General features: G+C 40.6%; 1 protein-coding gene across 1 annotated transcript in view; it reads left to right on the top strand.

The window, feature by feature from the left end:
* The window catches only part of MTTP (microsomal triglyceride transfer protein), a 75,836-nt gene that overhangs the window by 25,640 nt on the left and 23,444 nt on the right, over positions 1 to 26,752 (top strand). Inside the window, 8 exon segments of the mRNA XM_078148451.1 lie at positions 486 to 629; positions 8,047 to 8,154; positions 12,995 to 13,111; positions 13,470 to 13,609; positions 14,308 to 14,458; positions 16,170 to 16,327; positions 20,422 to 20,590; positions 23,543 to 23,650. Of these exon segments, the coding sequence (XP_078004577.1) occupies positions 486 to 629; positions 8,047 to 8,154; positions 12,995 to 13,111; positions 13,470 to 13,609; positions 14,308 to 14,458; positions 16,170 to 16,327; positions 20,422 to 20,590; positions 23,543 to 23,650 (1,095 nt within the window).

Genomic DNA, 26,752 nt, shown 5'->3' with positions numbered 1-26,752 from the left:
AAGGCCACATACCACTTTGAAATGTACAGTATAGAGGGAACTCTTTTTCCCATACATGTTGGACTAAATGTCCTTTTAAGGGACTAGAGAGTCCTTTCCAGCTCTGAAATTCTCTGATTCCATATGATGTTATTGTTTTGTGAATTATGTACAAATTAGAAGGAAGAAGGTCTTGGGGAGGAGGGGTGGGAATCTACCTGAGTTAATCAAGAAATGGAAAATAGCATAGATAAATGCTACTCAAGTCTCTGACATCTTAAAAGATCTGCCCCCCAGTCAGATAGATATATGATCTCAGATGTTCATCTTAACCATGTCCTTAAGCTTCATAGTCTGTGGTGAAGCCAAATCTTAGTGGGGGAAAAATCCAGAGTTTACTTCCATTCCTGTTTACCTTATAATAACTTATCCCATCTCACTTCCCATAGCCCTTTGAAGATAGAGATAGAGAATGTTTCCGTAATATACTTCTTACTTGGTTACAGATAAAAGACGTTAATGTTGAAAATGCAAATCAAAGGGAAGGAGGAAAGAACATCTTCAATGGGAAAAAAATCTCCCAAATCATAGGAAAATATAATTTGGCAGCTTTGCAGACACCTGTGCTTCTCCATTTGACTCGAGGAAAGGTAAGAGGCAGCTTTATTTTTATTTTTTATGTTTTTTAGGGTTGGGGTTTGTTTTTTTTTTTTTGGCTAGACAGTGGGGTTAAGTGACTTGCCCAAGGTCACACAGCTAGTAAGTGTCAAGTGTCTGAGGTCAGATTTGAACTCAGGTCCTCCTGACTCCAAGGCTGGTGCTCTATCCATTGCGTCACCTAGCTGCCCTGAGAGGCAGTTTTAAAAGGACAATCCTCACTTTTGCTTCCCTTCTACAGGAAAAGGACCCTGTGATGTCAAAAGAAATGTAAAAGGTTGCCCACAAATACATGGTAATACTGACTTCTGCTAGGACATAGAGAATCATAGACAGAGCTAATAAAACAAAGTCCACAAGTTAATCTGCTAGAAAGCAATGCAATTAATCAGGGCACTGGATTTCTTTTTAGTTTCTATCCACTTATGATTGCTATTTCTATAAAAATATTTATAAAGAAACATACATGACTATAGAAAAAAATGTTATTCACCAATGACAGATAAGCATTAGGTAAAGTTGTACTAAATATCAAATGAAGACAGTTTGCAAAAATGGTGGAATGTGGTAATCACAAAAGTTTAGAGAAATGGACAGAATAATGATGAGAATTAAAAGAGATAAAAAAACCGGTTTGATTACAGATGACTGATATCAAGAAAAGATAGAAAAGCAAGACTTTCAAAGGGTACAGTATTGCTAAGATAGGTTTAATTTTTAAAATCAATTAAGAGAATTCAGAAATTAAATCTAAATTTGAAAGCATTTCAACCTAAAAATAATAACGATGATAGTTGGTGGGTACTTAACACTTTCAGGTTTGCAAAGCACCTTATGTACATTATCTTTCCTATTCCTCACAATAACTCTGTGAGGTAAGTATGACAGGGAATATCATCTCCATTTTACAACTGAGGAAACTGAGGCTTAAAAAAGTTATATGACTTACCCACAGAAGTGGGGTTTTAACACAGGGCTCTTCTGATTTCAAATCTAGTACTCTTTTCACAAAAAAGAACAATCTGTACTATTGTAATATTGGAAGTTAGGTGGCAAGGTGTCTAAAGTGCTGAGCTTAGAACTCCAATCTTGACACAGATGCTCACTAGCTCTGTGACCCTGGACAAGCCACTTAGCTGCTCTTAGCCTCAGTTTCCTCATCTGTAAAATGGGGATAATAATAACACCCACCTCACAGAGTTGTTGTGAGGATTAAATGAGATGAGATATATAAAGGACTTTGCAAACCTGTTATTCATAGTAATAATAAATTAACTCATTCAGAGATTAGTTAATGAACTAATTTTCAAGCATCCACTAGCTATATTCTGAGTCTGTATTACAGAAAATAGTCTTGACACAATGGAGTCTAGAAAGTATAGCAATCAACATTTTTAGCTACAGTTTACGTGTTGATTTTGGAATATCCAAAGAAAGTAAACCAAAGAAGATATGATGCCCATTTATGGAACTGAATTGAAGAAAAAAAGACATTTTAAGAAACTGAACTTCACATAATTTTTATATTTAAATGTGTGATGCAGCATGGCATGTAGTATAGAAATTAGATCTCAGAGTTGTTAAGACTTGGGTTCAAGTCCTCCATACTGGCTGTGGCACATGACTCCACCTCTCAGTGCCCTAGGCAGCTCTGCACGACCATTAGTAGCAGACAGGTGCTGATCTCCACTGATATGAGAGTATTTCCATTGGGAGTTCCCAGTGTCGATGAAATCACAGTCCTGGTTCAAAAGTTTTCCTAAATATTAAGAAAAGAGATGAAACAATGCAGCTTAGTTTCTACCTCAATATCATTGAAGGAATGATCACCTTTTACCATAATTAAGATGAGAAGTCGAGATTTGTACAAATGCGGGGGCAGCTGAAATTTCTCCTGTAACAAAAAGCAATAGACGAAGAAGAACATGGCGGCCTGCAAAGGCTGTTGGGAAAATCCATGCTCTTTGGTGGAGCTGTGATATCCTCCCTTCTGATTCTCCTCAAAGATCTGGTGACCCAACTGCCTTGGCCTTGATGACATGGAACTGTCTGCTTTTCTTCTCTGCCTCATCCAACCTGGCAAGAAAACATGTGCCAATGCCATATTGATTGGCTTTATAATCTTAATGGCTCCCCAAGTGCCACCGGAGAGCAAAGTCTTTTATTACTCACAAAAACAGATTAGCCCATGCAGGTCAAAGGCTGCAATGTGCTTGCCACATCATTATTTCAGCAACTCAAAATCCTCAATTCCAGGGGACTTTCTTGCTGTAGCCCCAGGTTAAAGTACATCATGGTATTTCTAGGCACATAATGCAATAAGTATAGGGGGGAAATGTGACTTTGCAGCCTGGTATAATTTTTAGCCATGTCAGCATCCTTAAGACTATTTGGGTATCTCATTTTAATGTGAATGTGACAGTATTACCCAAGTAAACTTACTAAGTCCCAGCTCCTCAGAGGTTTGTAAAAAGCATTTAAAATTCCCCATGGCTGCTTCCGATCTCCCTCAACTCTTGGACAGTGTGATAGCCTCAGTCCCTGCTCATCAGGCTTTGGTGTTCATCATTGCAGGACTGGGCTTCCAGGACAGAGTGGGTTCGTGGTCCATCCCTCTCTGTCCCTCCGGGAAGCATGGCCAAGTAGAAATAAAGCTTGGTCATGCAGCCTAAGCCTCAAAACTGATTTGATTTTGATGTAGCATTTTCCAGTTTGGTTACTTGTGGTGATCAAGTCGGTTGAATGATGACTGGTTTTTCAACTCAAGCCAAAGAATCCACCCTGGAAATTGGCTTCCTCACTTCACCTTCTACCACTGATGAAGTCAGATTGAGTTGCTAGTTCATTTTGTTTTGGTGAAAATTCACTCTCCTGCTGGCAACATATTTTGTATATTTATTTTTTTAAACTCTCAGCATAATCTGGGTACCTGCACTGGGCCCCTAAGAAGACTTTAAAGTGTCAGGGTCAAGTCAAATCAACAATCAGTTATTAAGTGGTTCCAGGCACTGTGGATACAAAGAAAGGCCCTGCCCTCAAGGAGCTCCTAGTCTAATGGGGAAGACAGCATGCAAAGAACTGTAGGTGAATAAGCTACAGACAGCATAAATGAGAGATAATCTTAGAGGGAAGGCACCAGAATTAAGGGGGAATCAGGAAATGTTTCTTTCAAAAGGTGCGAATTTAACTGGGAAACCAGAAGACAGAGATGAGGAGGAAGAGTGTTCCAGGGATGGGGGAATAGCCAGTGAAAATGCCCAGAGTGGGAGATGAAGTGTCTTGTGTGAGGAGCAGCAGGAAGGTCATTGTCACTAGATTGTGGGGATACGTGGAAGGGGAGAAGGTATGAGGAGACTGGGAAGGTTATGGAGGGCTTTAAAAACCACTTGGATTTTATATTTGATGCTGGAGGTAATTGGGAGCCACGGAAGCTTATCTGTCTGTCTGTCTATCTGTCTATCTGTCCATCAATCAATCTACTTACTCTGTCTCTCTCTCTCTCTCTATCTTTGTTTCTTCTTTTGTATGCTATGCTGTGTCAGCTACATACTGAAGAGATTTTATAGGAAGGCAATGAAGGAAATGGAGGGTGGGAGTGAGGAGAGGTAGTATCTGCGATTTCACTAGGATAGGGAACTCCAGGTGAGGACACTCCTTCTATCAATGCTGGTTGTCACCTCTTCTCTTAGTGCGTTGCCTAGAGCAGAGGCGTCAAACTCTCAGTCTGGACACTTGTCCAACCTGATTAGCATGTATTGGGAAATACTTAACAAAAGAAATAAAAATATAATACAACATAAATAGTGTTGATTTGTGTCTTTCTAAGGCAGCGTGCAGCCTGCGAGGATCTGTTTCTATCTGAGTTTGATACCACAGATGGAACACTGAGGGGCATCAGTGACTTGACTAGCACGGCAGAGCCAGTGTGTATCTGAGCCCAGCTCTCTACCTGTTATATCATGCTGAATTATCATTTAAATGTGAAGATGTATTGGGCACTTCTGTTTCTTTTGAGTTTTTCTGCTTCCTGCCAAGTTTTTGCCTCTTTTCTCCTTCCCCCACCCCGGCAGCCCCTCCTTCCCCCATTCACATGGAAGGAAGAATTGATTCATGTCTGCTAGGCCACTTCCTATGGTTTTTTTAGTCTTTTTCTTAGACAGTAAGAGTTTCTTGGTGATGGGGACTTGATTTCTGTTCTTTTTAAAGATGCTGTAAGCCCACAGAATCTGAGCAGAGGCTTCTTCCTCCCTGGGGAAAGCCTATACACAGTTGCCGCTGAGTTCAGTGGTGTGTAATTCCCTATCAGATTATAGCCTGAAAGCTTCCTCTCGGCCCCTCCTCCCAGCTGTGGATACCCCCTTCCCCTCTCCCTATTTACAGGCCAGTAACAGTGGCCCTGATGGTCTGAAGACTCAGGGGAGTGTCTTCAGACGACCATACTGGGCTCTTAGATGGCCAGCGCTCATTTCAAAATGGAATGCAGTCATCATCCGTGGCCAGAGTATGACTGAACAAACTCACCTCGTGTTGTGAAACCATGACCTTCATCCTACTATGGCAAGGCAGCCTGCTGACTGCTAACAGCTGCTGGGCTAGAACTGCGTGCTTGGATGTGAGCTAGGAGAAAGTGCACTGACTTTGAATTCGGAGGACCAGCGTTCAAATCCTAGCTTCTCTCCTTTCCACCTGAGCAAGCCCTTACCTTCTCTGGGCCTCAGCTTCCTCATCCGCAAAATGGGAGGGTTGGAGAAACGTCTTTTAAAATCTCCTTCAGTTCTAAATCTGTGTTCCCGTGATGCTACTGTAGACAAGCAAAACCCACAGAGCTTCCACACCTTGTCAGTCCCATTGTAATAACAGAAGTTGACATGAAGGATGGAAAGAAATACAAAATTTCCCTTAAGATCTCATCTCAAACATAGGATCTTTGATTTAGAGCTGAAAGTGCCCTTCGAGGCCATCTAGTCTGGCCCATCATTTTACAGCCCATGTGAGGCTTAGGGAGGTGAAGGGGACCCTCAACTGCCACTGAGGTAACCCAAACAGTAAGTGTCAGGATTGGGTTTAGGCCTGGCTCCTCTGACTCCAGAGCCAGTGAGCTTTTCCGTTCTGCCAAATGGCCTCTCCATCATCATCTAGTTTGAGAAAAAGTCACAATTAAATAGTGTTTTCTGAAAATGCCTAGATAAAATTCAAATCTTGAATCTACCAGCAAGCATAAAAGAAGAACATACAGTGGATGTAAAACTTAAATCAGTCAATGAATACGCATTTATTAAGTACCTGCTGCATACCAGATATGGTGCAAGGCACTAGGAATACAAAATAAGTGTCTTTACGTTCCATATATTATATTTTATAGGGAGAGGCATTGAAAAGCATGTACATAAATGAGTACATATTAAATAAGTACATATATGTATGTATATACATGTTTATATGTTATATATGTACATATATACACATGAAGATATATGTATGTGTATAGGCGTGTAAGTACATGGTGCCCTGGAAGTTTTAGAGCAGTTTTAAAACTGTTGAAGACTTTTGAGATACCTATGTATAAAACAAGTTTGTGCTAGAGGAGATTCAAGTCAGAATGAATTCTAGAATAATTCACCCCCTCCCTAATGGCCCTGAAATGACCCTGGAGGTTAATATTTGGCTTAAGATCTAGGCATACAAGCCTAAGTAATTTCAGCTCCAGGGATAATTAATAGCACATATACCGTGTCTGTGTAACAAGAAATAAGGCCCACAGACACCTTGTATACATGTTGAGTGTCTTAACACTCTCTAGGGGCCATCAGAATATATGGACAATCTGCCTTTAAGTCAGCAAACATTTGTTATCCAAAGGTTGAATCAGAGAGCCAGGTTGCAATTAATGTAGGGTTAACTGCGTAAAAATAAAAGGCATGTTTTGTAGGTTGGAAGGTTGTGCTGGGTAATGATAACACTCCAGGATTTCTTTCTACACTTGCCCTTTGAAACATCTAGGAAGTAGGCCAGGCCAGTGATCTCATGGGCAGTCATAATCTGCATTCCATCATGTGAGAAATCAATCATGGTCTGTTTCCTAACACAGGTGCAGTAGTAGTAGACCTTAGGTTCACTTTACTCCTGGAAATTATCCTAACCTACCCTTGGCTTGGGAAATGTGATGGCATGCCAGTCATGCTGTTGAAAAATGGGAAAAGACTCAGTTTGTGATATGACCCATTAGAAGCTCATGTTTGGGGCTGATAGGTTGCCAGTGGTTTGTTTGAAAATATGATACCGTGCATTTTCAGACACTGAGATCAGTGTTCCAATTCCCTTTTCACCGAGGCAAACACTATCCTGACATGCATGGGTTCAACACCTGCAGTAATTAAGAAAAGTGACCATTTAAATGTCCATTAGTAAATGTGTTACTAAGCTTGGGTCTGCACAGGCAAAGAGAAGTGGAACCATGAGGTAATCATCTGAAAGGGCAGAGGAAAAGATCCTGTGCTGCCAAGCAAAGTTATAAATCACTTCTGTTAGTTGTGTGTGCTCATCCAATTCTTTGGATAATTGCTCAACTTTCTCCTTTACTTTGTGAAGCCACAGTTTATATTAGGGAGAAAGTGATGAGGAGGGGTGAAGGTATTTCTGTATAAATACCATCAAATAAAATTAGGTGATTTTTTATTATTCCATCCTTTCCCCTACCTGTACATTTGCCTATACCTAGTATGTACTTTAAGTGCGGAATAATAGTCTAGCAAGGCAGCTTTACTGAGGGGACACCCTTCTGATAAAAGGCAGTCAGGGAAGATCTGCTGCTGCCCTAAGTAGAATTGGGCACCCTGCTTAGGCCCTCAGAGCAATCTGGTAGGTTTTTATAGGGTTCTTACCAGGGCCAAGCAGGTACAGGCATTGTGGGAAGGGAGTCTGGACCTGGGAACTGGTCCTGATTCATGCTGGTGGCATTCTCTGCCAGTGGGAAAGGGGCCTGTGGCTGTTACTGCTGGTCAGGTTGACTCGGGGGGGGGGGTTTGAGCTTCCCTGAAACAGCTTCATTTAGTGCAGTGGGATTATTATAGGTCCCCAAACAATAGATTAGGATCGACCACTGGGCCTCAAAGATTGATCTCCTAGCCAATCACTTTGAACACATCTAAGAGTTGTAGCAGGAAAGGGGTACAACCTGCAACAGTGCTCGTCCTCTCTCTAGAAAGCACTTTGCTTCTAGCATTTCCCATTCCCATCATCCTTCTGATCTCAAGTTTTCTGTGGAACAGAAAGTAGCTCCTCTTCCCCAAAAAGTTAAAGGCCTGGTGCTAGAATAACAGATGGAGAAGAACCTGACCCTCTCTGCTATTAATTTAATAAGATCTGATTGATAATGCTTGCCTTTCTTTTGGATTATTTCTGTTACCCCAGGTTACAAACTACTACTCATTTCCAAGTGAACCAGTGGGTGTACAAAATCTCAAGAGAGGACTGGCCAGCCTGTTTCAGATGCAGCTAACCTCTGGAACCGCCAATGAGGTATGAGCTATAGAGGGATATTGTGAAACAGCTATAACATCTCATTCAGCAATAGAAAGTCTGAAACTGGTGCTTTGATTGTGATATAATTTTAAAAATTTGCCATTGAACAAACTCTCTACCACGTCACCCCATAAAAAAAACAACCTACAAAACTCTTGTCATAAATGTGTATTGTCAAGCCAAACAGATTTCCCCATTGGCTGCATCCAAAATTGTATGTCTCATTCTGCATCTTAAATCCACTGTCTCTGTTGGGACATAGGTAGCATGCTTCATTGTCAGTCTTCTGGGATTTTGGTTGGCCACTGCACTGATAAGAGTTTTAAAGTCTTTATTTTACTTCTAAAGTTATTTATTTATTTTTAACTCTTTAAAAAAATTTGAATTCCAAATTTTTTCCTCCCTCTCACACCTCCCTCACCCACTGAAAAGGCAAGCAATATGATATCAATTATACCCATAAAATCATGCAAAACATATTTCTGTATTAGCCATATCACAAAAAAGAGGAAGAAAAATAAAGAAAGTAAAATATTTTACTTCAATTTACACTCAGAGGAGGTTAACATTTTTTCATCATGAGTCCTTTCAGAGCAGCTAAGTCCTTCGTGGTTGATCATCATTACAATATTGCTATTACTGTGTACAATGACTTCCTGTTTCTTCTCACTTCACTTTACATCAGTTCATCTTGATGTTCCCATGACATTTCTGTAATACGATAGTAATCTCTCACAATCCTATGCCATATCTTGTTCAGCCACTCCCCAATTGATGAGCATGTCCTCAGTTTCCATTTCTTTGCCATCACAGAAAAGAGCTACTATATTTTTGTATATGTAGGTCTTTTTCCTTTTTCTTTGATCTCTTTGGAATATAGATCTAGTAGTGGTATTACTGGATCAAAGGGTATGTATCATTTTATAACCCTTTGGGAATAGTTATAAACTGTTCTCTAGAATGTTTGGACAAGTTTACTACTCTACCACTGTTTATTAGTGAACCAGTTTTCCCTTGTCCCCTCCAGCATTTGTCATTTCTGTGGGAGGTGGGAGGTGGTACTACAGAGTTATTTTATTTTGCATTTCTCTCATCATTTGGTGTTTAGAGCATTTTTTCATATGATTAGAGATAGCTTTGATTTCTTCTTCTGAAAACTCCTTGTTTTTATTCTTTGACCATTTATCAATTGGGAAATGATTCTTATTTTTATGAATTTGATTCAATTCCCTATATATTTGAGAAATGCAGCCTTTATCAGAGACATTTGCTGTAAAAAATTTTTTATATTATTCCATTGTCTGTGTTACCTTTTAGCAAAATGTGGTTTTCCTGATTATATCTTTTAATTGTTTATTTTTGCTTTTGCTTTGTCAGAGATCATAATTGCTACACCTGCCTTTTTTACTTTAACTGAAATAATTGATACTGCTCCAGCACCTTATTTTAACTCTGTGTCTCTTTCTGTTTCAGGTGTGTCTCTTTTAAACAATAAATTAGTTCCTAATCTGTTTTGCTATCCACTTCTGTTTTATGGGTGAGCTCATCTCATTCACAATCACAGTTATGATTATTAAACTGTGTATTCCCTTCCATCTCAGTTTTTTCTGTCTGTCCTCTTTTTATCCTGTCCTTCCTCAAAAGTCTTTTTTTGCTTTTAACCACTGCATCCCTTAATTCATCCTCACTTTTATCATTCTACCTCTCCCACCTCACCTTTCTCTTATCCTCTTCCTTTCCTGTTTCCCTGTTGGGTAAGATAGATTTCTATACCCAACTGAGTATGTGTACATATGTTCTCCCTTCTTTGAACCAATTCCAATGAGAGTGAGGTTCAAGCATTTTCTTCCACACCTCTCCATTTCCCCCCTTCACTGTAAAAGCTCTTCCTTATGAACTTCTTTTATGTGAGAAAAATTTCCCCATTTTACCTCTCCCTTTCTTCTTCTCCCAGTATATCCTTCTTCCTCATCCTTTCATTTTTGTTCAGCTCATCTCAACATAATTGACTCACATCTATGTTGTCTGTCTATGTAGACTCCTTCTAACTTCCCTGATAATGATGATAAATAATTCCCATATAAAAATATAAACAGATTAAGCTTATTGAGTCCCTAAAGATTTTTCTTTCGTGTTTACCTTTTTAAGCTTCTCTTGAGTCTTCTGTTTAAATGTCAGATTTTCTATTCAGCTCTGGTCTTTCCATCAGGAATGCTTGAAAGTCCTCTATTTCATTAAATATCCATTTTTTGCCCTGAAGGATTATATTCAGTTTTGCTGGGTAGGTTATCTTTTGTTGCAGTCCTAGTTCCTTTGCCTTCCAGAATATTATATTCCAAACCCTTTGCTCCTTTAATGTGGAAGCTGCTAAATCTTATGTGATCCTGACTGTAACTCCATAATGTTTGAATTGTTTATTTATGGCTGCTTGCAATATTTTTTCCTTGACATGGGAGCTCTGGAATTTGGCCAAAATATTCCTGGAAGTTTTCATTTTGGGATCTCTTTCGAGAGATGATCAGTGACTTATTTTGATTTCTATTTTACACTCTTGTTCTAGGATATCAGGGCAGTTTTCCTTGATGATTTATTGAAACATGATGTCTAGGCTCTTTTTTTTTTTTTATTGTGACTGTCAGATAGTTTAATAATTCTTAAATTATCTCTCCTTGATCTGTTTTCTAGGTCAGTTGTTTTTCTATTGTAATAGTTCACATTTCTTCTGTCTTTTTCATACTTTTGACTTTGTTTTATTGTTTGATGTCTCATGGAGTCATTAGCTTCCACTGGACCAATTCTAATTTTTAAGGAATTATTTTCAGTGAGCTTTATACTTCCTTTTTCATTTGGCCAATTCAGCTTTTTAAGGTGTTATTTTCTTCAGTATTTTTGGTGCTTCTTTTTACCAAGCTGTTAGTTCTCATTTCATAATTTTTTTTGCATCATTCTCATTTCTTCTCCTATTTTTTCCTTTACCATTCTTATTTCTTTCTTTAACTCTTCTAGGAATTCTTGTTGGGCTTGTGTCCATTTAGCAATTTGTCCTCTGAGGCTTTGCTTGTAGCTCTTTTCACGTTGTTGTCTTCTGAGTTTGTGCTTTGTTCCTTCCTCCTTTTTTGTTGTTGTTTGCTTATTTTCTCAGCCTGTTTCTTGGCTTTGAAATTAATGTTAAAGTTGGGCTCTATTCACCTCAGGCTGGGAAGGCACAGTTCCAAGCTTCAGGCTTTTTCATGCTGCTATTTGCAGAGCTAGTTCTTAGGATCTGCAAGTTTTCAGTGCTTCCAAGGTGGTGTGACCTGAGAAGAGATGGGGTCACTGCCCTCCTGGTCTGTGCTCGGGCTGCCGCTGTCTGGCAGCTGCAAAGGCTGGTGCTCCTCTCTGCCTCCTGTGACCTGTCACAAATGCTCCTCTGCACCCTGGAGCTGTGACCCAGAATGCTTATAGGCAAGAGAATTGCCAGTTAGCACCAGCTGTACCCAGTGCCAGCGGAGGTTCCTCCGTAATCTCTTTTTGACCCATTGTTTGACCCCTTACCATCTCTGGGCTGAGAGCTCCCACAGCTGCTGCTGTTACTGCTGTCATAACCTCCAGAAGTTGTCTGTCGTTAAGTGTTGCTGATTATCGTATACATTGTTCTCCTGATTCTGCTCGTTTTACTCTGTACCGGTCCATGTGTGTTTTCTAAGGTATCTCTGAAACGATTGCTCGATTCCTTTCTTTTGACACAACCACCTCCCTGTGGGGATTTATAGACATTCAATGAAGGCAGTTGGGCAGACAGACCCTTAGGACTGCTTTATCCTGGTAAGCTCAGGGGAAAAGCGCTATGTCAAGTGGGAGTGGTTTGGGTAGCGTAACTTAATTTTAATAGAAATACAAATGCCTGTCACCAGAAGCACTGGAATCCAGGTTGTTTGAGGGAAGAGCCAAGAAGTTCAGTTGGTTAGCTGCCCTGGAGCCAAGTGGAGACTGAGGTAACTTAAAGACTCCTAGAGCTTGACGGGTGGAAAAGCTCTTGAGTTCTCATAGGGAGTGAATGGCACTTTAGAGCTCATTGAATGCTACCCCTCTCATTTTACAATGGAGGAAACTGAAGCCAGAGATGTGATGTGACTTCTCCTAGGTCACACACAGAACAGGCGGCAAAGCCAGGATTGGAGCTCCAGGTTCAGCATTCTAGGTTCATGTTCCACATAGCCAGGAGATCAAGTGGTTTCCCAGAGTTAGTAACTGGAAGTACTAGCATATGGTCATCATATTGACCCACATTTCAGATAGATCCATTACAGAGAGGAGATATATATTCAGACAAAGAGAGCCATTATGAAGACTGGCCAAGGGGTGAGGCCCAGGTGAAGAGAAAAAAAAGTCAAGATAGCCCAACCTAGGTAGGATAGATAGAGTCAAGTTTCAAATGAATACAAAAGCTTTGAGACCACCATTACAATCTAGTAACAGAGCCCTTCAGGCCTGTACTCCCAAACCTTCTAGCAACCTCAGCTCTCAGAAATTGACATGATGGCAAAGTCTCACCCATAGCCAGCCCATTTTCCTAAGCCCTGTTACTGGTAGGTATCTAGGTGTGGGAACACACTTTGTTATTCCTGAGTTTCTTATGGGAGTATGGTAAGATTCAACTGAAAAGCATGGAAAAAACAATTATGTGCTAGAAGAAATGCACACTTTCATCCCCTCCTCTCACTCTAATTGACCTAGAGAAAAATGTGATTGTCTACATAGTAAGTTGGGAGTGACCTTTCTTAAAGTCTTTCTCTTAGAATCAAGTAATAAATGAGTTCATTCCAAATGCCATTTCTTCTTTTAAAAAAAATTTTAGGTGGACATTTCTGGGAATTGCAAAGTGACCTATCAGGCCAATCAAGATAAAGTGACGAAAATTAAGGCCCTGGATACTTGCAAAATTGAAAGACCTGGATTTATCACCCATAACAAGGTACGACTCGGCCCTCTTAATTCAGAGTATCTAGAAAGCTGTGCTTTGGGAAGAAACATGAAAGGGACGAGCGCTTATTGAACGTCTCCTGTGTTCACTGTGCTAAGCACTTTACAGATATTCTCTCATTTTCTATTGATTTGGCAGAGAAAGTATGAAAAGAGAAGGTGAAGAATAAACTGTGGAAGTGCACTTGGAGTTTTTAGTCAATAGAGACTCCATTGCAGATGAGCCTGCCATATAAGCTAAATGGGTGGCTGCTTTTTTTTTCTTACTTTGATCCAGAAATAAATAACTTAACCTTGACTTTTTTTTTTACAAAGTGCTTTTTCTCTGCTTTCTTCCCCTGTTCGCTCAGGTTTTAGGGATCACTTCCAAAGCGGCATCTATGACCACTTATAAGATTGAAGACAGTTTTGTGACAGCGGTCCTGGCAGAAGAGACATATGCTTATGGTCTCAATTTCCAGAGACTGGCTACAGGCAAAATAGTATCTCGGTAAGAAAAAGAAGTAAATATTTGGAATTTAATTGTGAGTAAAATTTAAATATATTGTTCTTTTCAGTTCAGTTCTCTGATTAACACAATTTTTTTAAGGTAAAAGCTAAAAAACCCCCAATAGAAAACTTATTTGATTGTAAGAGAGTGTCTTACATTGAAGAAAGGCAAGGACTCCAGAAGCAACCTGGCCTGGTTGAGAGCCGGCCTTGGAATCAGTAGGGCCTGGGTTCATGTCCTTCCTCTGACACGCTGGTTGTGTGACCGTGGACACATCCTTTAATCTTGCGGTGATGGCTGCCCCCTTCTTGGCTGCCGCCCTGATTGGTTGAGGAAGCTTCTCCTCTGGGAATTTCTTATTTCTGTGAAATCACAGAAGAAAGAAAAAGAAGGAACAGGAGAAGAAATTATTTGTAAAGGAACCATGGCAGATACACTGTCCGGCCTACATTACTTACAGTATCTTGAACCTATATTTATACATGTTATATTGATTTTTAGTTTTTTTGGGTTCAGTAGCAATTCCCATGGTACTGGGTCATAGAGGACAGCAGATCACTGTTAGGGTTTAGTTCAGAAATGAGAAATCTTGATCACTGAATATTGAGATATTTCCCTTGCATTTTTTGGTCGAGTCTCTTCCTACTTGCTTGGATGTGAATGCTGACCATGAGGTCTTTTCTTTGGTTGCTGTACAGGCAGAAACTGGAGCTGAAGACGACAGCTGCAGGCCCAGGACTGATGGCTGGAAAAAAGGTCGCTGCGGTGATTAAGGCTGTGGATTCAAAATACACATCCGTGTCCCTGGTCGGGCAGGTCTACCAGAACAAATGTAAACGGTGTCCTTCTGTGAGTGCTCACGTTCTTTCTGCTGCTTTGGAGTGGGCAGAGCTGGGTAACCTGTGGCCTTCAGGCCACATGTAGCCTTCTCAGTCCTTAAGTGTGGCCTTTTAAGCGAACATTTCTGTAAAATTTGGATTCAGTTGAAAGGATCAAGAAGGCCACATGCGGCCTGAAGGCCTCAGGTTCCACACTCCTGGAGTAGAGTGATAACCACTCACTTGGCTTCCATTCAATTCCATAAACATTTATTAAGCATCTGCTGAATACCTGACACTGTGTTATGCGAGTCTCTGGGGAAACTTACATTCAGGCAGGGGGACAGGACATGTGCAATATGCACACAGTATAAGGCCCCCTGGCCCAGATTATAAATTGAAAATCCATTTACTACATAGTTTTAAGAAAGAGATATTTACTAAAATGGTGCAATGAGATCAGTTGGTACAAAACATCTGTGACAAACTTTCCCTCCAGAATGTACAAAATTCAAGGCAAAGTGGACTCAGGCTTAGCCTGCACATGTTACAAAAGTCACAGTGCCTTGCTGGAAGTCCTTCTCTCTTTCATGAGGCTCTTAGCAACTTCCCCTTAGGTGGGCTGTGGTCTCTTTGCTGGGCCCCTTGTACAGCCAGGAGCCCAGTCTGACTGTAACTCCTGGTGATGAAGAAACTGTCCATCCAGGGATGCCATTTTGGACTTGGATTGGAAGCTCAGCTACTTTCCTGGGCATATCATACCAAGATACCAGTGGGAAGAGGAGCGGTCTAGCCAAAGTTGGGAAGGGAAAGACAACTTGGACAGGTCCTTGCCTTCCCCACCAAACACAGGAGTCTCAGCTAGAACCCTACACACATTCCAATTTCTGGAATCCCTTCCCTTCCCAACTGCTCCATGATTTGTAGACAATCTCTGCAGCATGTCCAAGTTTCTTTGACCTATCTATCTGTGATTCTTGTGCAACTAAAGACATTTAACACTTGTTCTAAGGCCTGTTTGTGATTGTTACAAGCTGTGACCTTACCTTTTCTGAAGTCACTAAAAAAAAAATCTATTGAATTGATAAGTAAAACTAGGAGCTAGTTGTTTTAAAATTAATAAAATAGACAAAACATTGGCTAATCTTGTTTTTTTAAAAAAGGAATGGAAAATCAATTTTGCCAAATCAAAAATGAAAAAGGAGAATTCACAATAAATGAAAAGTACATATACTTCTCCCACCCTCTGCCTCATGCTTTAAAAACATCAGGTCACCAGTAAAGTGATTATAGACACTTGTGGAAACTGTTCAGTTAATTAGAAAAACAAAAATATTTTGGATTTTTTTACTTCTCATATCTTCTAGGAATGAATGTATATTTACCCTTTATCTACTTTAATGATAAAGCCTTGGTCTCAGTTTAAAACTCCATGAAACAGCAAGGTTGTGAGTGACTTCTATTTTTGGTCTATTAGCTTCAGTAATACTGGCTAAGCATGGTCATTCCCATAACCTAATAAGGAGATAAGACAACCCAATGTATATGGTCACCATAACTGTGGACAGTAACAAAAGTATACTGTGGGATGTAGAGCTTTTGCTAACATATTGGCTTACATTACTTGAAAGTTATAAAATAGGGTTTATTCTAGGGAAAAACAATCGTCCTTTGTAAAAGATTCTGAGAAGGAGACATCATCCTGAGGTCACTAGATGTGAACTCGTGGTCATGTTTTTCAGCTTTCTGAGTTCTGGCAGACAGCAAGGAAGCAACTGCAGCCTGACAATCTGGCCAACGCTGAGTCGGCCCGAAGCTTCTTAGACCTCATCCATCACTTCAGAACAGCTAAGAAGGAGGAGCTTCTTCAGATTCTCAAAAGCGAAAACAAAGAAATCCTGTAAGTCTCTGGAGCCATCATATGGTGCTTTCCTAAGGTCAAAATGACACGGGGATTGAATGATTGTTAAACAGAGAATTGGACTGCAAGCAAAGCTAACAGCATTGACTATTTTGTTCTGTTTGGCACTTTTATCACAACTTTATGTCACAAGGTAAAAACCTAGAATCAATTGACCAGAAAAGGATTCTCAGTAACTGTGCTTAATAGCAATGAAATCCTGACGAGAAACACTCTAGAATATCTAAGAACAGAAACTGATCCTGTCCTTGTGCACAGGGAAGCAAGAAAAAGACTTAGGGGGCAGCTAGGTGGCGCAGTGGATAGAGTACCAGCCCTGGAGTGTGGAGGACCTGAGTTCAAATTTGGACTCAGATACTTTTTTTTTTAAGGCAGTTGAGGTTAAGTCACTTGCCCAGGGTCACACAGCTAGTAAGTATCAAGTGTTTGGTCTGAGACCGGATTTGAACTCAGGTCCTCCTGACTTCAGGGCCAGTGCTCTATCCACTGCACCACCTAGCTGCCTCTGGACTCAGATACTTGGCACTTACTAGCTGTGTGACCCTGAGCAAGTCACTTAATTTCTGTCTGCCTCAGTTTGCTCAGTTGTAAAATGGCAATAATGATAGGAGGGTTGTTATGAGGATCAAATGAGATAATATTTGTAAAAGTGCTTAGCGTGGTGCCTGGCACATAGTAGGGGCTTTTTTGGTCATTTAGTCATTTCAACCGTGTCCAACTTTTCATGACCCTATTTGAAGTTTTCTTGGCAAAGATACTGCAACAGTTTGACATTTCCTTCTCCAGTTCATTTTACAAGAGGTGCTTAATAAATACTTATACCGTCTTCTTCCCCCTTCCTCATCTGCTAGTTCCCTATGCCACTAAAATCACATTTCCAGTCCCTCTCTTATATTGGGACTGAATTTACCAATTCATTTGTGTGTAAATACAACCTATAGCGATTCAGCCCAAATCACTAGACCACTCATTACCGCAAACCCAGTCATTCTGTGAATGAATGGGGATTTGGCCATTAGCACGATAGAAAGCATGAACCATCTGTGGTCATAGAATTCTAGATCTAAGCCAGAAGGCTCCTGGGAAGCTGTTAGATCTAAGCCCCCAATGTTACAGATGAAGAAGAGAAAGCACATACCTTCTCGGTGCTTGCCCATGACACAGAGCTGGTATTTAGTAAATAGCAGAACCCACATTGGGCCTCAGGTCCTGTGCTTCCTCACGCAGCTTTCTTTCCCTACCATCACACAGATGGAGTCAGTGGCTGCAAAGATGCAGCCGCTGTTAGATCTAAAGCATTGAATTTCCTGAAAAACCCTTGAAATACTTTAGTTTTATTATAGATGAACCTACTCTTTGGAGGGAAGGTCTGTTTTTTAAAATTGTTATTTACTACCTAGAGTGCATTTTCCTTTTGATATGCTGAAGGAAATATTGTATATGGACATGAATTGAGTACATATGTTTCCAAAAGAAATCAGATATAACGGGCAAATTGGATATCCAAAAATATCCTTCGTTCTCAAAGAGGACCAAAATGGCATCACTGTGCTAGAGTCACGGTGTGGTGTGTGGCTGATCAGACCAGTATAAGCTCAGAATGCTCTCCCACAGACCAGGCACAAATAGTCCACGTGAACACTTGGGGTGGATTCTCTAAATTTGCTCATCTCACGTTTCTTTTGAGCTGCTTCAGTTCTGCTTTGCCCATGGAGCACAGCGCCTTCTCTGATGAGAGCACGCCATGCTGGGCAGCATCTCCCATGTCACGTGATGTATTCCAAAGTTCTTAAGAGAGACCTTGAGAGTGTCCTTGTATTCCTTTTTCTGACCACCGTGTGGCTACCAGTCACCAAATATCCAGAATAGTAAATTCTGGATTCTATTTGAATAATAGAACTTTCAAATACAATGATAAACAGAAGTGTCTTCATACCACTAAAAAAAAGAAAAAGAAAAAAAGAAACTCATACCTTTTAGGAATTTAACGTGGAGACCACCTCTTGGTCCTAGCTGCCTTCCCACTCACCAGATCTTAATTCAAATCCTATACCTGTCTTGTAACTAGCTGTGTGACCTTTAAGTTCTGTAACCTCTTTGGTCCTTGGTTTCCACTCTATACAAGACAGCAATGCAACTTGCCACATCTACCTACAGAGGTAAATTGTTATGACCAAGTATTTTGCAAACTTGGCCAAGCAATGAGGTATATTTGTATTGATTCAACAGTCGAACAGGTGGCCGCTACTAGCTGGCCCCATGCTAAGCAGCAGTTTTTCATATGCTCTAGAGTATGATTGTACAGTCTTGTGTGGTATTGCTCAGATGCACATCCCAGGTGCATCTGCTGAGTAAAAGAAGCTGAGTCCTGGAAGTCAGGTAGCCTGGGGGCTGACTTTGGCTCTGCCCAGGGGCTGGTTGGCTGGATCCACTTGGACCAGCAGAGCCCACTGTTCAGTTTTGAAAATTGACAAGTAACAGGGCCTAATTTATTTTGTTGATTGTCTAGACTTAAGAAAATGATAGAGAAAATGGTAATAATAATGCAGAATAAACTGAAAAGTATCATGGCTCTGTCCCTTGCTATTCATGTGACTGTGACCAAATCATTTAACTCTCTGTGAGAAATGGGGATTATTGTCCCTGCCCACTCTTCCTAGCTGGGTTTTTGTGAGGAATCACTGAGTGTGAAAGTACCTTAAAACATTAAAGCCTTTTGTATATGTTTGGCATTATACAAACAGACATAGATATGTGCACATACCAAGAACACACACTATGTGAATGTTTCTTGATAGAATGATTAGTGTTAAGTTCATCTACTTGCCCACAGGGATTTTTTCCAGGACTACACCATTGGAGAAGTTTTGTGTCTAGGCCATACAACTCATATTGAGTGACATCCCCATAGCCCAGGTCCTCAACATGCTGGAGTCAAGTCAACAAGCATTTATTAAGAGCCCACTGTGGGCCATGCACTGTGCTCAGTGCTGGAATACACACGTAAGATGTAATGTCTTCATAAAATAGTTAATTATAAAGTGAATATTAACTCTTGAATCCTAGGGACTTTTGCTTCATCTTTCTACTTCCATATGCACAGACTAGATTAAATATTTAGGCATCTGAGGCACGGGCACTTGGTTACTTGAAAAGGCCATGAGCAAGGCCAAGGGTATCCACTTCCCATGTCAGCATTCCATGCATTTGTAACGGTGCAATATGGGAGTGCAGATAATCCTTAATAATGATAATAATGGCCACCATTTATATAGTGCTTTGTGATTGGCAAAGTGCTTTATGTGTGTTTCTCTTCATAAAATAGCTTGTATTTATGATGTACTTTGAAAGGTTTACAAAGCACTTTATATTATCTCAGTCGATCCTCACATCACCCCCGTTAGGTAGGTGCTATTATTATTATTCTCATTTTACAAATAAGGAAACTGAGGCTGAAAGAGGTTTAAGCCAGTACGGTTCTTATTAGATTCAAATACTGTCTTCAGGACTCCAAGTCAGGAGTTATAATTATACCACCTACTCGCCTCATCTTGATCATAATACATTTCTCTAGCATTGGAATTCATGTGTGATTTTTTTTCCAATGGATTTACTTTTCTAATTATATTTAGCTTCAGTTAGTTAATATTAGTTTGCGTTCTTCTGAAGATGTGTTATTCAGAATAAGTAGGAAAGGAAAGAGACGCCAAAAGGAAGAAATGTCCTGGGATCAAGAAATTTGCTGTGACTAATCCATGAAGCAGATAATCATTCAATAGAATAAAGGTTATATCTAAAATTTTATATCAAAGACTACACATAATAGTGTTGGTAGAAAAGGGTGAACATTAGGTTCTTTTTCCTCATGGCATCTGTTATCTCCCTGGAAGGATCAAATTTCAAAACCTGTGTGTAGCTGAACTTTCAAACACTTTCTTGAGTGTTCAGACTAATATTCATGACTGTTAGTCTTCATTTATTTGGCGAGCATTTGTCATTCATCTCCTGCATGACAGGCAGTCACCGTGCTAGGCACTGGGGTTATAAATACGGTGAGTGGTTTTCTCTTACAGACCTCAACTGGTGGATGCTGTAACATCTGCTCAGACCCCAGATTCTTTGGAAGCCATACTGGAGTTTTTGAATTTCAAAAGTGAAAGCGATATTATTCTCCAAGAGAGATTTCTTTATGCCTGTGGTTTCACCTCCCATCCCAATGAAGCGCTCTTGAAAGCTCTGCTTGTAAGTACAAAAGGACAGTGTGAATTTGTGAAGGTGGGGAAAGTGGGGGGAAAGGTTCACTTAATATAGTGAACAAGATTAATACAAATATTGAAGGATGAAATTAGACCTGAATTACTGCAGGGATTATGTGAAGAAGTGATGTGATAATCGCTCTGATTGTTTATTTTCCATAACATAACTTCTCATTAAAACTTCCTGGGCTGTTTCAGAGGGTTAGGGACTGGATCTGTGATTTCAGGGTTGTGAGGTTTTTTTGGGTGATGGACCTCCCTCTAGGAGTTCAGGTCAGCACCTTCTCTGCAGCTTATGTCTTAGAGATTTGCCCTAAGGAGCTCTAAGAGGTTAGGTGAGGAGACGACCTGGGTTTGAAATCTGCCTCTGGAAGTGGTAGACTGCATGGTAGACTGATAGTCAGCATTTTTACCAGTTCACTCCTCTACAACAATCTAGGAAACACAGCAGACTAAATCCTTATGGAGAAAGCAATCATAGTGAGTCATTTTTCCAGCCCAGGACAGCATAAGAATTTAGACAGACAGGTCTGTGGACACAGGTTGGCCAGCAGCATGGCATGGGGGCAGCAGAGGCAGTGGTGGGGAGCATTCTAATGCCCAGGGACTGGAAGGGGGCTAAGACTGAGCACTAGGACTGGAAGCACCAGAGCAGAAAGGGAGCCCTGAACCAACACTGGAAACAGGAATAGGTGGGTGCCAACTGGCAGTTCTGTCATCCATTACCCAGGTCTGGGTTCAGGGCAGAGAGGACAAGCGAAAGGTCCTCGCTGTGTACAGAGCAAGGAGCATTTCTAAAAACTCAGCTGTGTGGCACTGAGCTCAAGGTCAGAGTGGGGATTCAGTTCTAACCTTTAGCCTTGCACAGAAGCCTGCAGTGGAATAACCATGGCAGGAAACCAACCGAAGAGGAATCGAGAAGTTCATTGTCTCTGAGCCCACAGAACTCCCCAGTGGGCCAACAATAACTAAGTGCGGCAGTAGTCTACTGAAACTCAACCACACACAATCCAAAAGATAGAACTGTCCAACCTGGGGTAGGAGCATGCAGAGCTCATGCTAGGAGGGAAATGAACAAATCTCTGCCCAGATTCCACTACCTTAGAAGCACCAAAAACTTGCAGGCCCCCAGATTAAGCTGTGAAAATAGCAGAAGGACACAGAAAGACAGAAGCTCAGGTCAGACATTTCTCACAGAAGGGAGCAGAGCCCAATATTAACATAAAGCCTAACGTCAGGAACCAGGCAGGGAGAATGAACAAACAAACCAAAGAGCCTGACCATAAAAAGCTACTGTGGTGACAGGGAAGCTGTGATTTGAAAACATCTACAAAGCCTCGAAGAAAAGTGCAAATTGACCATAAGGCCAACAAGAATTCTTAGAAGAGTCTTCTTTTTGAAAGAGCAAAAAATTAATTTTAAAAGCAAAATAAGAGTAGTAGGGGAAAGGGGGGGCATGAGAACTATGCAACAAAGTTATTGAAAGAGAATCAATAGCTTTGTAAAAACACCATAAAACATTATTAAAGATAACTCTGTAAAAATTAGAATTTTACCAAAAGAGGCACAAAACCTCACTGAAAAAAATTGAATAATTTTAAAATTAGAATTGGTCAAAGAAAAGCTGATAGCTTTATGAGACAGCAAGAAAAAATAAAACAAAGTCAAAAGACTGAAAAGGTAGAAGAAAATGTGAAATAACAACTAACCTAGAAAACAGATTGAGGAAAGATCATTTAACAGTCATTGGACTACCTGAAAGCTAGGGCCAAAAAAAGAGCCTAGATATTATTTCAAGAAATTATAAAGGAAAAGTGCTGAGATATCTTAGAACCAGAAGATAAAGAAGAAATCAAAAGACTCTACCAGTCACCTCCTAAAAAAACCTTAAGATGAACACTCTCAGGGGCTGGTGTTGTGGTGGTGAGAGGTGGTTAGGGGCTTCTCTGCTTCTAGCAGAGCACTTAGGCTTATCTCTTGCTCCTGTCACATGGCCAGCCCATTTACTGAATCACTCATACATTTCTTTGATGACATCTTTTGTTCTTCTCCTTCCTAATTCCTAGTTTGCAATGTGACATGTATTATGCCCTTGATCACCATTCAATTTCAGTTCTTCAGATACTATAGTATTCCTTCACTGACCAACTTGAATAGCACCAATTAAGGAGAAAAGATAGACTTAATTCAGTAAAATCAGCTCAGTTCACAATAGAAAAATTGAGTTCTTCATTGGGGAACATGTATGGTCCTTGTGTTCCTGAAAATGGCACTGTCAGATAAGTTATATTATCTCATATCTCTTCATTTCAAAGGTGTGTAATAAATTTCAGGGCCATATGTAGCAATTCTGGTGCCCAGGGCAAGACCACAAAATGTGTTCTTTCATGTACCAGCAAAAAGGTGCCCTCAGATAAACTTTTAAAAACAGATTAGGTTGAGGGGAGAGATAACTTGTACTTTGGGACATAAGGCCCTCTGGGGGGAAAGGTCCTGGGATACCAGTCCACTGGGGGAGAGAGAGACCTGAGGACATTGGCTGTTACTGTGGGAGGGAACAGGAAAGTGTTGAGTCAGGAGAAGAACCTCAGCTTGGTAAGCCACTGCAGGGAGGAAAATATACATCATCTGGTATTGCATTTTTTAAACTAATTTTTCTTTTCTACCTGGGCGCTAATCTCAGCTATTTCTGAAGGAACTGAAAGGCTATCCATCATCAGTGACTTCTAAGTTGTGGGGCCCTGGAGCAAAGCACCAGCTGCCTCTACCCTCGTTATGGTTCTGGAAAATGTGTTGGGGTCCTAAAGCATGAAACTGAGCATTTTAGGAGGATTAAAAACATTTTATTCGAACAGTAGAATATGTATTTCTCTACCTATTTATACACTGCAGAAAAATTTAAATATATCAGTGACATCTATTTCCATTTGGCTAACAGAAGACATTTAGGAACCCCATTGGAAGCAAAGACGTCAGAGAAACAGTCGTCATCACCATCGGTGCACTTGTCAAGAAACTGTGCCAGAGTGAAGCCTGCAAGGCCCCAGTAAGTGACAGTCGTTTTGCTGATGTCTTTTACAATCTGTCAGTCATCCTACCAGTGCTTGTTTTATGCCTAGCATAGGGCCTTAAGTCCAGTTTTGTTCTTGGATGTAGACAAGCCTTCATGAGAACCCATGAGGGCTGAAGTCAACCCCCTGTAAATCCAGTTTTCACACTGAAAACCTTTTATTTAATTACTTCTAATTACTTAGGTGTTACATGCGTCTTCGATCTGTACATTTTGATTTCATATGATAAAAGTCTCGTTTGCTTGGGAAATCTGCCAGATTTCTGCGTATTCATTTTTTGAAAATTAAAGCTTTACTGATTCCTCTTGTTTTAAAATAGTCATCATTTCTGAATACAGTGCATCCTTCCCCCACTCCCACCTGCACATGCCTGTTCGGTAAGCCTCTCCTTGTCACAAAGGAAACACTTATGCAAAGCTAAATGACATAGTGAGTGTGTCTGATAGCCTCATCTCCCCACCGTATCCCCACTGGTTCAACAAAAGGAGAGAGCTTCATTTCCTTTTCTCGTCTTAAGAGCCAAGATTAGTCAGGACACTTACGTGATGTCTGGGTTTTTGTTTACATTTTTGTCACTGTGCACCTTGCTTCCTGGTCCTGATTATTTCCCTCTGCATCAGTTCACACAAGTACTCTCATGTTTATCTGAATTCCTCATATTCATTTTCTATTTTGGTCTAATAATATTCCACTTCATTTATGTGCCACAGTTGGTTTAGCCATTCCCCAAGTGATGGGGACCCACCTTCTAGTTATTTTTGCTGATACGAAAAAGTGTGCTATGAATGTTTGATTACATGAGATTGTTCTTCTGTCTTTGTCTCCCTTGGGATATATGCCATGTTGTGGGATCGAGGGGTGTGGAAAGTTCAGTGACTTTCCTCACATAAGTACAAATTGTTTTCCAGAATGTTCAGAGTAATTCACAGTTCCACCAATAATACATGACTGGCCTAGTCTTTTCATAGTCCTCCAACATCGACTGTTTCTGTCTTTTTTTTTTCATCTTTGACTGTTTGCTAGGTGTGAGGTGAAACCTCAGAGTTGTTTTAATTTGCATTTTTCTGATTATTAGTGATGACACATTGTGGAGTGACTCTCAGTCTTATATGTTTATGTTAGTTCTCTACATCTGGGATATCAGACTTTTATTAGCAATACAAAGATATTTCCCCCAATTGCCAATCTTTCTTATCCTTACCACATCAGTTTTGTTAATGTAAACATTTTTATAAACTTATATATTCTAAAATGGTCTATATCCTCTTTTTTGAGCTCCCCTACTCCTTGGTTAAGAATTCTCCACCTAGCAGTAGCAAACAGGACAAGATGTTGTCTTCCCTTCTCCATTTTTTTTATGATGAGAACTTTTATATTCAAATCTCTGTATTCTTTTAAGAAAACACACACACACACACACACACACACACACGCACACACACCACACGCACACACACGCACACACACGCACACCCCCACACACCCGCAGCCACCTTCCAAGGATGATTGAAAAAGGGAAAGCCAGATTGCTCAACATCAAACAAAGCTGTTTTTTCTGCTCTACAGATGCTGAGCTTATGAAAACATGGGCTTTACCCCCCCTGCCAATGTTAAAATTTCAAAGTCATTTTCTATTGTGTTTTGTCCCTTCCCCCAGCTAAACTAGGGAAGTTTTGAAACAGAGAAAGACGCAAACAGGTGTGACTTTAACTTCAAGCAGAGATAAGAGTTCATCCAGTTGGGATCCAAGTCCCATTTGCCTTTTGCATATTACCTAATGTCATCTAGTAATGGCTGAGAAAGGCAGAGAGCCAGCCTTGAGAGCTGTGGAGACCTGGGTTCGAGTCCTGCCCCTGAGGCACACTGATTCTGTGGCTGTGGCGCCTTTCAGTGTCTCTGGCAGCCCTCTGAGACTCTAAGCTGCTGAGAAGGTGCCAAAGGGGCGTCCTCTGCCTGCACTGGCAGAGAAACTCTGCTGACCTTATACCAGTGATGTCAGAGCTCTGGTCCCCATCCATCTGAAGGACATTAGGGAGTGACAGAAATTCTGGCTTCCTTGTCATTTAGACCTGATTTCCTTTAGCTTGGACTTGTTTCCTTTTTGCTTAACATGAGGCAGCAAGGAGGGGCAGTGCACAGAGTGCTGAGCCTGGAGGTAGAAAGGCCTCAGACACTTACTAGCTGGGTGACCTTGGGCAAGTCACTTAACCTCTGTTGCTTCAGTTTCCTCAACTGTAAAATGGTGATAATTATAGCACCGACCTCCCAGGGTTATTGTAATGATGAGATGAGACAATAATTGTACAGCACTTAGCACAGTGCCTGGCACAGAGTAAGCAGTACATGTATGTGTGTAGATGTACGTGCGTGTATGTACACACATACACATATATTTGCTGTTGACTATACATATTTGTGACGGGTTTTGTTTTTCTTGCTTCCTCAGTGTGTGTTGGGACAGAGAGGGTGAGAAGAAGAGAATGAAATCCGGAAAATAAAATAAAATTGAATTAAAAAGAAAAGAACTGAAAACTGACACCCATAATCTCAGCACTAAGCACACCTGAAGCGAGGCTGAACTTCCAAAACCCTCGTTAGTTTTAGAGGCCCCCGAGAGCAGGTTTTGTTTCCTTTGTCCACAGTACCTGCCACATAGTAGGTGCTTAACAAATCCTTGTTGCTTGATTGATGATATCATTAAAATGTGGTGTAACTGACCACTGATTCACTGTGACAATTTCTGCTTTAGAAATAGTTTTCCGTTCAATAGACATTTGCTAAAAATTCAGCACGTGACAGAGACACCTAGGGACTATGTATAAAGGCACACATTAAAAAAAAAAGCCACCCTCCAGGAGCTTACATTCTACTTGCTTTTGAGCATGAAAAATATGACTTTGGACATCCAGAATATGTCAGAACATTAGTAGACCTATTGCCAATGATGCTCCTTGATTCTAAATATGCCTCAGGATATTGTTTTAAAACAGTGAGCTTAATTTAGATTTCTTTCACCCCTTGTGTCTGGGAGAAATGTCCTAGTTTTCTCATCCAAGTGAAGTGCTGTAAAGAATATC

The sequence above is a fragment of the Phascolarctos cinereus genome, unplaced genomic scaffold (genome assembly GCF_003287225.1).
Source record: "Phascolarctos cinereus isolate Bilbo 61053 unplaced genomic scaffold, phaCin_HiC Scaffold_9;HRSCAF=440, whole genome shotgun sequence".
NCBI classification, from domain to species: Eukaryota; Metazoa; Chordata; class Mammalia; order Diprotodontia; family Phascolarctidae; genus Phascolarctos; species Phascolarctos cinereus.
The sequence above is the reverse complement of the archived record's forward strand: the minus strand, read 5'-3'. Positions and strand labels throughout refer to the sequence as shown.